Source organism: Coregonus lavaretus, assembly GCF_964263955.1.
Source record: "Coregonus lavaretus genome assembly, chromosome: 12".
In the NCBI taxonomy this organism is placed as follows: Eukaryota; Metazoa; Chordata; class Actinopteri; order Salmoniformes; family Salmonidae; genus Coregonus; species Coregonus lavaretus.
Genome location: NC_139999.1, coordinates 58503849 through 58516003, shown reverse-complemented (window position 1 = coordinate 58516003; position 12155 = coordinate 58503849). Strand labels below are relative to the sequence as shown.

The 12155-nt window shown below is 41.7% G+C and overlaps 1 protein-coding gene across 1 annotated transcript in view; it reads left to right on the top strand.

Annotated features, from left to right (window-relative positions):
* Positions 1 to 638: 638 nt before the first annotated feature.
* Positions 639 to 12155, top strand: part of rims4 (regulating synaptic membrane exocytosis 4) — a gene marked incomplete at both ends in the record, with an annotated part of 75450 nt that continues 63933 nt past the window's right edge. The window contains one exon of the mRNA XM_084173136.1: positions 639 to 735. Coding sequence (XP_084029262.1) covers positions 639 to 735 — 97 coding nt within the window. The remainder of the gene's footprint in view (positions 736 to 12155) is intronic.

Below are 12155 nucleotides of genomic sequence, written 5' to 3'. Positions count from 1 at the left end.
ATTGGCCGAGCAGCAACAGCCTGCTCTCCCTCCTCCCCTCTCTGTCTCCACAAAGGACTCACCAGTGAATGAACTGAGTCAAGCACAAGCTGTTGAAATAGTAAAAGCCTCTCTCCGCCACGCTCTATCACCAAGAACAACCAGACAGACACAGACACTGACGCTGTTGCAGTGCACAGGAGCACCCTACCCTGGGTAAAGCTACATCAGCAGACCATACTACGTAGGAATATACCGTCTCCTCAACAAAACAACACCCTCCACTGAACTGAGAGGCTGTTTTTCCTCTCAGTTCTCCCCATAATTACTCAATTTTCTCATTCTAGGACAGCATTGCTTCTCTCCTCAGCGATTACCCTCGGAGCGCACACTACCACAACACAACAGGACACCCCACTCTGACTAAACAAAAGTTGTGGAAACCTATCAACTTTGGAGGGGAGCCTACTACGTATACGGTCGGATATACGGTGGCCTTCCAGTGCCGAGAGAGAGAGAAAGGGAGGGAGGATTTGGGTCTTCTTCTCTCTGCTGGTGGGTGAAAGTCTATCAAAACGCCGCGTGCCGTGCTCCGCGTGAAGAATGCCCAGGCGAGGATGGCCAAGCCGGCCGAACCGGCGCCCACACCAGGGCTCTACATGGAGCGCTCGCAGAGTCGGATCAGCCTGTCGGCCTCCTTCGAGGCCCTGGCCATCTACTTCCCCTGCATGAACTCTTTCGATGAGGACGATGTTGGTAAGCAGCCTAAAGATGCTAGCAGCAGCTTCCTCATTCACTACTTCCATCCCATCTATCTTCACTGCTTGTGGGCTGCTCATCGTGGCTCACAGTTGGTGTGACAAGTTAGTAGACAAGGTGGGGAAAGTCTGAGAGGAGCAGTTGTGTGTAGGTGGTTATGCATGTCGGTATCCCTCTCTTGAACTTAAATCAAGTGTATTTGGGAGTTTAGTGGTTTCGAGGTGGTTGAAATGTCTAAAAAACCCTTTGGGTGGTTGTTCTATAGCATAGTGAATAAAGCTTCTGATCAAATGTTGCTACCATGTTAGTATGTAATACATTGTTTGCAAATGGCTGATGGGTGACTGTTAACAGCTCCAAAAGGAACATTCTAGGTATCACCCAACTTGATGCATCATACATTTTATGTGAAGTTCTTTGAGCACAAAAGCAATTCAGTCAGTCTCTCTCTGAGAAGTGATTTATCCAGCCCAATCTCATTATAAAGGGCTGGATGCATAAGCACTACTAGTCCCATGACTTCTGCCAGCACACACACATTTTACATTTTAGTCACATAGCAGACACTCTTATCCAGAGCGACTTACAGTAGTGAGTGCATACATTTTAATACTTTTTTTTCGTACGCACTAGACATTGGCCAAGGGTCATTGGCTACTTGAACTACTGTAATCAGACCATCTCATGCAAAGGAGAGTAGCATTTCTGTATCTGTGTGCACAACTGAAATGCTAATTCCTTTGCGATTTGCCAAACTGCACTACTCAAGTTAAACACCCACTGATTACAGGTTAATTTCTCCTCTTGTTGAGATGAGCTGCAAACATGCCCTCATCATTTCACTTGTCATTCAATCTATCAGTGTCATTATATTTATATTTAGGCTGATTTGTAATCTCCCCGGTGCACATTGCAAGCCAACTAAATGTATGTGGAGGTGAGGTGAATTGATTGACAGATCACTACTGTCTCTTTGCATGTCTCCATCTCATCTCTTCCCCTCTTATTTTGCCGTCTCCATCTACTCCTTTCTTTCACAGTGTATGTCTCCATTTTCCCCTCTTTCACTGTCTCCATCTCCGCCTCTTTTTTACTGTACATCTCCCTCTCTCTTTCACTGTGTATGTCTCCATCTCCTCTTCTCTTTCACTGTCTCCTTCTCCCCCTCTTTTACTGTCTCCCTCTCTTTCACTGTCTCCATCTCCTCTCTTCCACTCTCTCCATCTCCCCTCGCTTTCTCGATTTCTACATTTGTTTCCCATTCTCTTTCACTCTACATGTCTCAATCTCTATTTTCTCCTCTACTGTGTCTGTCTCCATCTCCCTCTCTCTTTCACTGTGTCTGTCTCCATCCATCCTCTGTCTGTCAGCCTGTCGGGGTCTGCATGCGTGGCAATGCGTGACTGGGCCAGACATCACGTCTCCCCAGCCAACAGGAACAACACACCAGACTGCACCTCCTCGACAAGCTCTAGCTCTACCTACAGTCAGAAGAGTCACACACACACACAGCAGCCCGTTGTCACAGATTTCATCATCAGCTCTTTCGTGCTAGCATTTCATTAGACTCGATTAGACGGCAGACGTTTCGTTATCTTATCCATAGATATATAATTAATTTTTTTCTATTTATATGATCGTATCATCGCATGTACAGTACAGTGACACTCGTGGTCACTGATCTATGTAGCCTGATATATCTCTACATAGTGGTGCTGGGAGCCAGAGGGGAGGATTATTACCTGTTGAGAGAGATTCTGGCACTCAGCCTTGATTACAGCTCGAAGACCCTTGCCAGTCATGTCTCAGCCAGGGGAAGAAGTAAATGTATATGAATATATTTGTGAACATATTTGTGAATGTGTTTTTGGTCTTATTTGTATATTATTTTTTTAAATATGTGACTATATTTGTGGCCCAATTATTATGAGCATGATTTCAATGCCAAAAGTGAGGAACATGGGAAAACATTGAAACAGACTGATTGAGAAAATTGAAATGTCATAATGGAATGAACCCTAATATATTTCATAATATTAGATACTGTGATGTAGATGCAGTACAAATGTATAAGACATTTCATATGAAAATTAAAACAGCATTTTGAAATATCTACAAACTAACCTTAAACAGTGTGTTGAAGAACAATTGGATAAAACAACAACATTGGACTAATTAAGGAATAACCCGGGGTACCCTCCCACTAATCAAATAAAATCAAATGTTATTTGTCACATGCGCCGAATACAACATGTGTAGACCTTACCGTGAAATGCTTACTTACAAGCCCTTAACCAACAATGCAGTTTTAAGAAAAATAAGAGTTAAGTAAAAAAAATAAAAAAAAATAAAGTAAAGTCGTGCTTGGCCACGCAGTCATGAGGGGCCCCCGTGTTGAGGATCAGCGTGGCAGATGTGTTGTTGCCTACCCTTGCCACCTGGGTGCGGCCCGGCATGCTTCAGTGTTGCTTGCCTCGAAGCGTGCATAGAAGTCATTTAGCTCGTCTGGTAGGCTCGTGTCACTGGGTAGCTCGCGGCTGGGCTTCCCTTCGTAGTCCATAATAGTTTGCAAGCCTACCACATCCGACGAGAACTATTATAAATCAATTCCTAAGAGGAGAAATTGGGCGCAAATATAGAAACAACACATTGGTGAAAAATATAATCATCTCTTGTCATAATGGTTATGGTGATCTATGAATGTGCAGATAATGACAGAGCTAGTAATTACAGTTATTTCCAGAGGAAATGTAACATTTTACATCTATTAATCAGTCAGGTCTGAGCAGTGGAAAGGCTGAAACCTGTGTAGGCAGGGCAAAAAAATGGAGGGAAAAATAATCCCTTGGTGACCATTTTGGAGAAACTACCCAGAAAAGTCATAAATAAAACAACAATTTGGTGGGTGAAAGAGGCAATCCATTGAAGAACATACATTATATCGACTGATTCCTGTGATATTTTGCATTGCATTGTTTTTCAGTCTTTAACTGTTGTTTACCTTAGGGGTGGGTTTAAAAATATACATGTATCAGTAACACTTTTCATGAAGTTGCTCTTATAGCTGTGTAGTATAGCTAGCTGTAATAACACTAGTAACATTATTAACATGTTTTTATGCAGCAGATGGCTATGTGCTTCTCTACTGCCTTCCTGAAACCTAGAAGTACTGTTGCCCTGGAAACAGAAATGCCTTGGATTTTCTGGGTCAGTGCTATTGGCAGTGCTACTTGGGTATGTTGTGTTATGGTGCAAAGGGTTGTCAGTTCGCGGCCTGTGGGGTGGAACTTCCAGTCTGTCACAGTGGTGCACGTGACTCGGATCACACAGTCAGGCTTTGTCTGGCTGTTGGGGTTGCTGCAGGAGGAAGATGTCATAGGGAGGTGGATGTGGCGGATGGCCTTCCTGAGACCTAGAAGTACTGTGATCCCCGATCCAGAAATGGCCTTTTCTGGGTCAGTGGTGGTATATTGAAGGTGCTTCTTGAGTATGTTGTGTTATAGTTATCTCCATGTTCACCTCATAGCCTCATGTTATGAATGTATAACCTGTCTATTGGGTCCACAGCTCAACCAATGCCTCAATCACGCATGAACACACGCACAGATAGAAGGGAGGAGTAGGTCAAAGGTTAAGTATCTATGAGCTTTCCCGAGGTCAGTGTCTCACCTGCACAGTAAAAATTACAGAGTAAATTTAACTCTAATTGAAGAAAATGTAACTCTGCCACAGATAACATCTGGTCCCAGTCTAAAAAGAGTAAAACGTACTCTGGAAACAGAGTTATTTTTTCAGAGTTGTATTTGCTCAATTTAGTGTTGATATTTAACTCTGTGTCATTGTGTTTCACTCTGTAGGCCTACAGTATTCATTTAAAATAACTCCATTACTTTTTTAACTCTCTGTAGTGTTGTTCAGTATTCTAGAGTTCATTGTTTACAGTAATGTTTACTCTTACTAGTCATTACAACTTTACTCTAAATAAATGGACTCCGATCAGGGTAAACACAGAAAAATGCTATTTTTACCCTAATACAGTGCCCTGAAACTCCTGGATTGCAGGCCACATCATTTTATTTATTTGTATCTTTGTGTTGCGTAAGATTTATTAGTAAATCAATGTACATGCAAAAACACAGATATTGAAAAAAACAATTCCAAATGTTTTTTCTTCAATAGAGCATGGGGATTATTTTGGGGTTATTTTGCACCACTGAGTGTTAATTTCACTCCTTACAGAGTTAATTGAACTATTTTCGAGTAAAATAATAGTAACTCTGCTCTAAAGACTCTACGTTATTTCCTGTGTGTGCTCCTAGGGTCCCATAATGGACTACTTGTAATGAACGTGTCGGTAGGTTGAAAGAGTACAATAAACACTGCACTTCCAACCCACAGCTCAACCTGTTCCCAATGCATTTTAAGTATCATATTTAGCTTCCAATTGTTCTTGTTTACCACTGACACACTTCTGAAGATATGCCAAGCCTGTTTTCTAATGCCTCCAGGAGAGGAATTGGGATCTACTGAAGAAAATCTCTGAACTTCCAATGCTTGTTAACACTGTCAGGCCCTGGTTAGATGATGCCTCTCAAAATGAGAGCGAGACAGCTCAATGTAATTGAAGAATCCATAGACTCTAACCACTTCTGGGAAAATTGGAAAACACAAAACGAACAACGACACGAAGAGTTATCTATCCAAAACGGAGATGTATAGATAAGCCACTTCTCCAGTCTTTTTGGCCTCATAACAAAGAACAAACAGAAAAAACCTTGACTTTTTCCAAATGTTGTTACGTTACAGCCTTATTCTAAAATTGATTATATTATTTTTTCCCTCATCAATATACACACAATACCCCATAATGACAAAGCGAAAACAGGTTTTAAGAATTTTTTTCTAATATATACAAAATAAAAAACTGAAATACCTTATTTACATAAGTGTTCAGACCCTTTGCTATGAGACTCGAAATTGAGCTCAGGTGCATCCTGTTTCCATTGATCATCCTTGAGATGTTTCTTTTCTGCAGAATTGAAGTTCCCCAAGAACACAGTGGCCTCCATCATTCTTAAATGGAAGAAGTTTGGAACCACCAAGACTATTCCTAGAGCTAACTGAGCCATCGGGGGAGAAGGGCTTTGGTCAGGGAGGTGATCAAGAACCCGATGGTCACTCTGACAGAGCTCCAGAGTTCCTCTGTGGAGATGGGAGAACCTTCCAGAAGGACAACCATCTCTGCAGCACTCCACCAATCAGGCCTTTATGGTAGAGAGGCCAGACGGAAGCCACTCCTCAGTAAATGGCACATGACAGCCCACTTGGAGTTGCCAAAAGGCACCTAAAGGACTCTCAGACCATGAGAAGCAAGATTATCTGGTCTCATGAAACCAAGATTGAATTCTTTGGCCTGAATACCAAGCATCACATCTGGAAGAAACCTGGCACCATCCCTACGGTGAAGCATTGTGGTGATGTTTTTGAGCGGCAGGGACTGGGAGACTTGTCAAGATCGAGGGAAAGATGAACAGAGTAAAGTACAGAGATCCTTGATGAAAACCTGCTCCAGAGTGCTCAGGACCTCAGACTGGGGCGATGGTTCACCTTCCAACAGGACAACGACCCTAAGCACACAGCCAAGACAACACAGGAGTGGCTTTGGACAAGTCTCTGAATGTCCTTGAGTGGCCCAGCCAGAGCCCGGACTTGAACCTGTTCGAACATCTTTGGAGAGACCTGAAAATAGCTGTGCAGCGACGCTCCCAATCCAACCTGACAGAGCTTGAGAGGCTCTGCAGAGAAGAATGGGAGAAACTCCCCAAATACAGATGTGCCAAGCTTGTAGTGTGATACCCAAGAAGACTCCAGGCTGTAATCGCTGCCAAAGGTGCTTCAACAAAGTACTGAGTAAAGGGTCTGAATACTTATGTAAATGTGATATTTCAGTATTTTTGTCATTATGGGGTATTGTGTGTAGGTTGATGAGGGGGGGAAAAAACGACTTAATCCATTGTAGAATAAGGCTGTAACGTAACAAAATGTGGAAAAAGTCCCTGACCAAGGCCCTTCTCCCCCGATTGCTCAGTTTGGCCAGGCGAACAGCTCTAGGAAGAGTGTTAGTGGTTCCAAACTTCTTCCATTTAAGAATGTTGGAGGCCACTGTGTTCTTGGGGACCTTCAATGCAGCAGAATTTTTTTGGCACCGTTCCCCAGATCTGTGCCTCGACACAATCCTGTCTCGGAGCTCTACGGACAATTCATTCGACCTCATGTCTTGTTCTTTGCTCTGACATGCACTGTCAACTGTGGGACCTTATATAGATAGGTGTGTGCCTTTCCAAATCATGTCCAATCAATTGAATTTACCACAGGTGGACTTCAATCAAGTCGTAGAAACATCTCAAGGATGATCAATAGATACAGGATGCACCTGAGCTCAATTTCGAGTTGCATAACAAAGGGTCTGAATACTTATGTAAATAAGGTATTTCAGTTTTGCTAAAAATTTTGATAAAAACCTGTTTTCGCTTTGTCATTATGGGGTATTGTTTGTAGATTGATGAGGAAAACATATAATTTAATCAATTTTAGAATAAGGCTGTATCGTAACAAAATGTGGAAAAAGGGAAGGGGTCTGAATACTTTCCCGAATGAACTGTATATTATCTGTCACAATGTATAACATCTAATCCTAGAGCAATCCTCCAAAAATCGCAAATTCATATTTGATTTATACAAAGGTGAGATAGGTAGGATACATTCATCCTGTTAGCAATCAATGTATGTTCTCTTGTTCTCTTTTGAAACCCATTCATGCAGCTTGCCAGTCTGAACTGCTCCTCCTCCCTTACTCACTTGCTATGTTCATGCTAATAAAATGCTGTGGATATGCACAAACTATGTTCTATGAAATCAAGGTCTGGACAGAACAAGCACCAATCGGTGCAGCTACACCTCCCCATTAGGAGTTAGCCTATAACAGGGGCACGTTCGGATATCAATACTGTATATGACATGTAGAATGAGGAATCGTGTTGGCTCTATTCATGACTTTTCTATCTGCAACGTTCCCCAACGTTTACCCACTGAACGTGGCCCAGGACGGTGTGACAGACCTAAATCATATGTTTCTCTGGGAGATCTATTAGGATGGCTGTTTGTTTTGTTTCAGGCATTTACATAACATGCTCTTATCGGCTTTTCAAAATGGGACTACTTAGGGCTTAACACAATGAGCAGCCCTACTCACGCTCAGTCCCAGACCCATTGGCCTTACTGCAGCATTGTTATTAAGGTATTTGTGTCAAATTTAATTTCTAGTATATTATGGGTTATAATTACTCATGGGATTTGATTTAGATGCCATTGACCAGCAGGGCCATATCACGTCAGACAAGTTACAACGCCCAGGTTGGGAAATGGCAATATTGTGCATTGATGAGTTCCGAATATGGGATCAGAGTCTGTTTCATCAGAGACATCTGAAACCCTGTGTATATTTTTCTCTAATAGGGCATCAGTTGTGGGATTGCATATTCTGTTTAGTGACTTTGAACCATTACCAGTCAATGGGAAATGTGATTGGAAAATACATATTTTCTTATGAGTAGCTGAAAGCGTTCAATGAAAACGAGTCACAGAGAAATGTCAGTCGAGCACTCTAAATAACATTGCCATTTTGAGTGTATGATCATTCTGGATTCATAAAGTGGACGAGTGACTAATGAAGTGCTATATGATGGCCCAATCAATGATCAGAATTAACAAGAGCATTGACGACTGGGGTTTTGGATTAGTAACACCCTAGGCGACTGGAATGATACATTTTAATTATATTAGACACATTCGGAAAATATTCCTTTCACAAGCCATTCTACATGGGAGGAGGAGCAGATACAGATTGATAGAGCTAGTGATAAAACATTGTTTCTGATGCATGAGTTTTTGAAGATAAGAAATACATTACCCAGTCTAATTCTCTATCTAGCTAGAATCTATCTATATCTTGAATCGATATGGGATTATCCCACCACAGGCATTTACAAGGCCAGTGCCTGTCTTGTGAACCATTTGATAAGGGAAACGATCAGCAGGTGTTTTAAAAATACTCATTTTCTCCCTTCCCCTTGGTTTCAAATTTGTGATTGTCACAAATTAATTCAGCTAACATTAATAAATGTGCTCTATTTCATTTATATCCCCACACTGGGGACCTCTGTAATGAGACCTACTTGTGCATGTGCTGCATTAGACTGGTTGACCCCAAAGTTATCAATCTGGTTCAAATTCATGGGGAGTAAAGTAAAGTACGTGTGTCATATGGTCCCGACTGTCTTTATATGCAGGCATCTTGTAGATTGTAGGTTTCCTAGAGGCCACAATGCAAAGACAGAGAGAGTCTCTTTTAATGTAAAAAAGCAAGTGCTTGAAAACAAACCTGAACCTTTGTTGAAATAAGATATTTGGCTGCAAATGCACTGTTTTCTGAGTCTATTTCTCAGTATACATTTGTTACAGTGAATGGAAATGCATTTAAATACGGTATACATTATCAATTTGTTATATTACTGCTAATAACAATCAGCTATAGACTAGCATGCATATGCAAATGTACCAAGAACATTTGTTATGATGAGAAATCAATGAGCCTGTGTATTTTACCTCGGTTTAGAGCATAGTGTTTCATCCAAGAAATGTATTATCCTATTTGCAACAGAACAGGTCTCTGTGTTCAGGGCTTATTCTAGATGTAGCTGTTTATTGGCCCTGTCTATGGTATATACATTCTCATCCCATCTCAATGTACAGTATATCTGTCTCAATCAGCCAACATCCATTATTGTTCGATCTGCTGCACATAACAATATTGTTCAGCTGGATCTTTTTGGAAAGAAATGGTATTAATTATAGTAAGACATAATGTTCCTTCTCTAAAATGTTAACAGGGTTAAAACATTTTCAAAACCCCGGGATGGTTCGGTATCCCATAGCAACAACATCCTTTCAGTACTTTCAGACATCGCTTTAGAGAGGTTGTTAGGACTGCCTGCTGCTCATTGCTTTTATAGAATACACTCAGGTTGATATAGTTTCAGACAGCATAAACAGGTAGTATATTACATTTGAATGCTGAACATGATTGTATTCACATTCTTACGGGGTGGAATTCGGTTCCCTCCAGACAAGATGCCTATCTCTTTTCATTTATTTGAAACCAGTCTTTGAGTAATCCAAATATGCCAATGCTCAAATTCCCTGTGAACAGGCTGAAAATAGCAATGTTCTGGGTCACATTTGAGCAATATAAAAAGCAAACCCTGACACCCCCTACTGGAGTTGCCATGTAAGACTGGGCCATCGACAGATATCACAGGTCTTTTATACAAAGCAAATGATCAAATCTGAATAGCATGATTATTGCATGGAAGTCTATGAGCCAATACTGTCTTTGGGCAAGGTGTCTATGCCTAGTGTTCAGTAGTGTACTGCATGCCTGTGAGGCAATGGCACAGTGCAAAGTTAACCTGGAGATGTAGACTAAGATGACCTGCAACTGATACTGCACCTATGTAAAAAGGGGAAACTTTCGTGTCCTTAATAATAGATTGACATTGTCAAAGACTTTATGTCAGGCCTGCTGGAGCACTCTATCAAAAAGTGCCTCTTGCTTCCCATGAGGTCAAATAGAAGGATTAGGAAATGTTCTGTACTTACATCTGAAATAGATGGATACTGCAGGATTTTTTGGAGATTAATGTTTATTTATTTTTTATCAAGATATATGTTTCCCGGGGCCTCCCGAGTGGCGCAGCGGTCTAAGGCACTGCTTTGCAGTGCTTGAGGCGTCACTACAGAACCGGGCTCGATCCCAGGCTGTGTTACTACCGGCCGTGACCGGGAGTCCCATAGGGCAGCACACAATTGGCCCAGCTTCGTCCGGGTTAGGGAAGGGTTTTGCCGGGGGTGGCTTTACTTGGCTTATCGCGCTCTGGTGACTCCTTGTGGTGGGCCGGGTGCCTGCAGACTGACTTCGGTCGTCAGTTGGACAGTGTTTCCTCCGACACATTGGTGCAGCTGACTTCTGGGATTAAGCGGGCTGGTGTTAAGAAGCGCGGATTGGCGGGTCATGTTTTGGAGGACGCATGACTCGACCTTCGCCTCTCCAGAGCCCGTTGGGGAGTTGCAGCGATGAGACAAGATCGTAATTGGATATCATGAAATTGGGGAGAAAAAGGGGGTAAAATACAAAAAAAATATATATATATAATATATAAATATATGTTTCCACAAAGCAAAGCCTGCAGTGAAGGATTTGTCCTTGCTAAAATGATGTCACCTCACTGCAGTCTTTCAATTGCCCTTATTCTGAGAAATGTTAGATAGGCTAGGCTGCTACTGTGAAAATTGGATTCTATGTGCTGTATTTACTGAGAATTAGAAATGGAAAAACCCTTCTACCTTTGGAGAAGATAGGCAATTTATAATGACCTTGACACTGTGAACCCTTAAGGTTCCTCTTAATTTATTGCTATGCGTTGGTGGACTAGAATAGTGTTGAATTGTTCCAACTCACAGAGGTCTCATAACATCATGAATTACATTTAGCTGGCAGAGCCTTTGCTGTAAATAACGTGGCTGTCACTTGCTGTACAACAGTTTTGGCCTTCTGTAGCTTTCCAAATCAAAGTTTTGCACTACTGTATATCAACAGCTTCATTTTGAATAATATAAGAATACAGCCTTTTGGAAAATCAAAGCCCTGTTTTTAAATGATGCTAGTTTGTTTGCAGTTGGAGGATCAATCAAGGATGTGGTTCATGAGCTGGTATGTGTGAGCAAGCATTATCCTATACTAGATATTGTCTATTATACGGTAGGTTACCCAATGGCTAAGGAGTTGGACCTGTGGCCGAAAGGTGGCTAGTTCGAATCCCGGGCCGGGTGCTGGAAAAACAGGTGGGATTGATCTGGCATCTGGAGAGCTGTTGGGTTCACATTTTCAATACATTCTTCTACCGTTGGGCCCTTGAGCAAGGCCCTTAATCCCTCAAAATGCTCTCCATCCAGGGGCACTGCGCTACAGCTTGACCCTGTGCTCTTCTCAACTGTATGTGTGATGTGTGCTGTCTGGGAGGGAGCAAAGGAGAATGGAGCAGAAGAAACGTTTCTGTTGTTTGCTGTAACTAATGGACAATAAAATGGTATTGCGTACTTGATCTAGTATAGTTTTGTTTTAGGTTTTGGATACGTCGGTTTAGGCAGAGGTTTGAATATAACATTACACTTCACAATTCAAATGGATGGAAAAATAGATATCACAAAACGTTGATCTTTACACAGTAAAAAATATAATATTCAAAATGGACAGATGCACATACTGAACAACAAATGACCCAATGACACAACCCATTGAC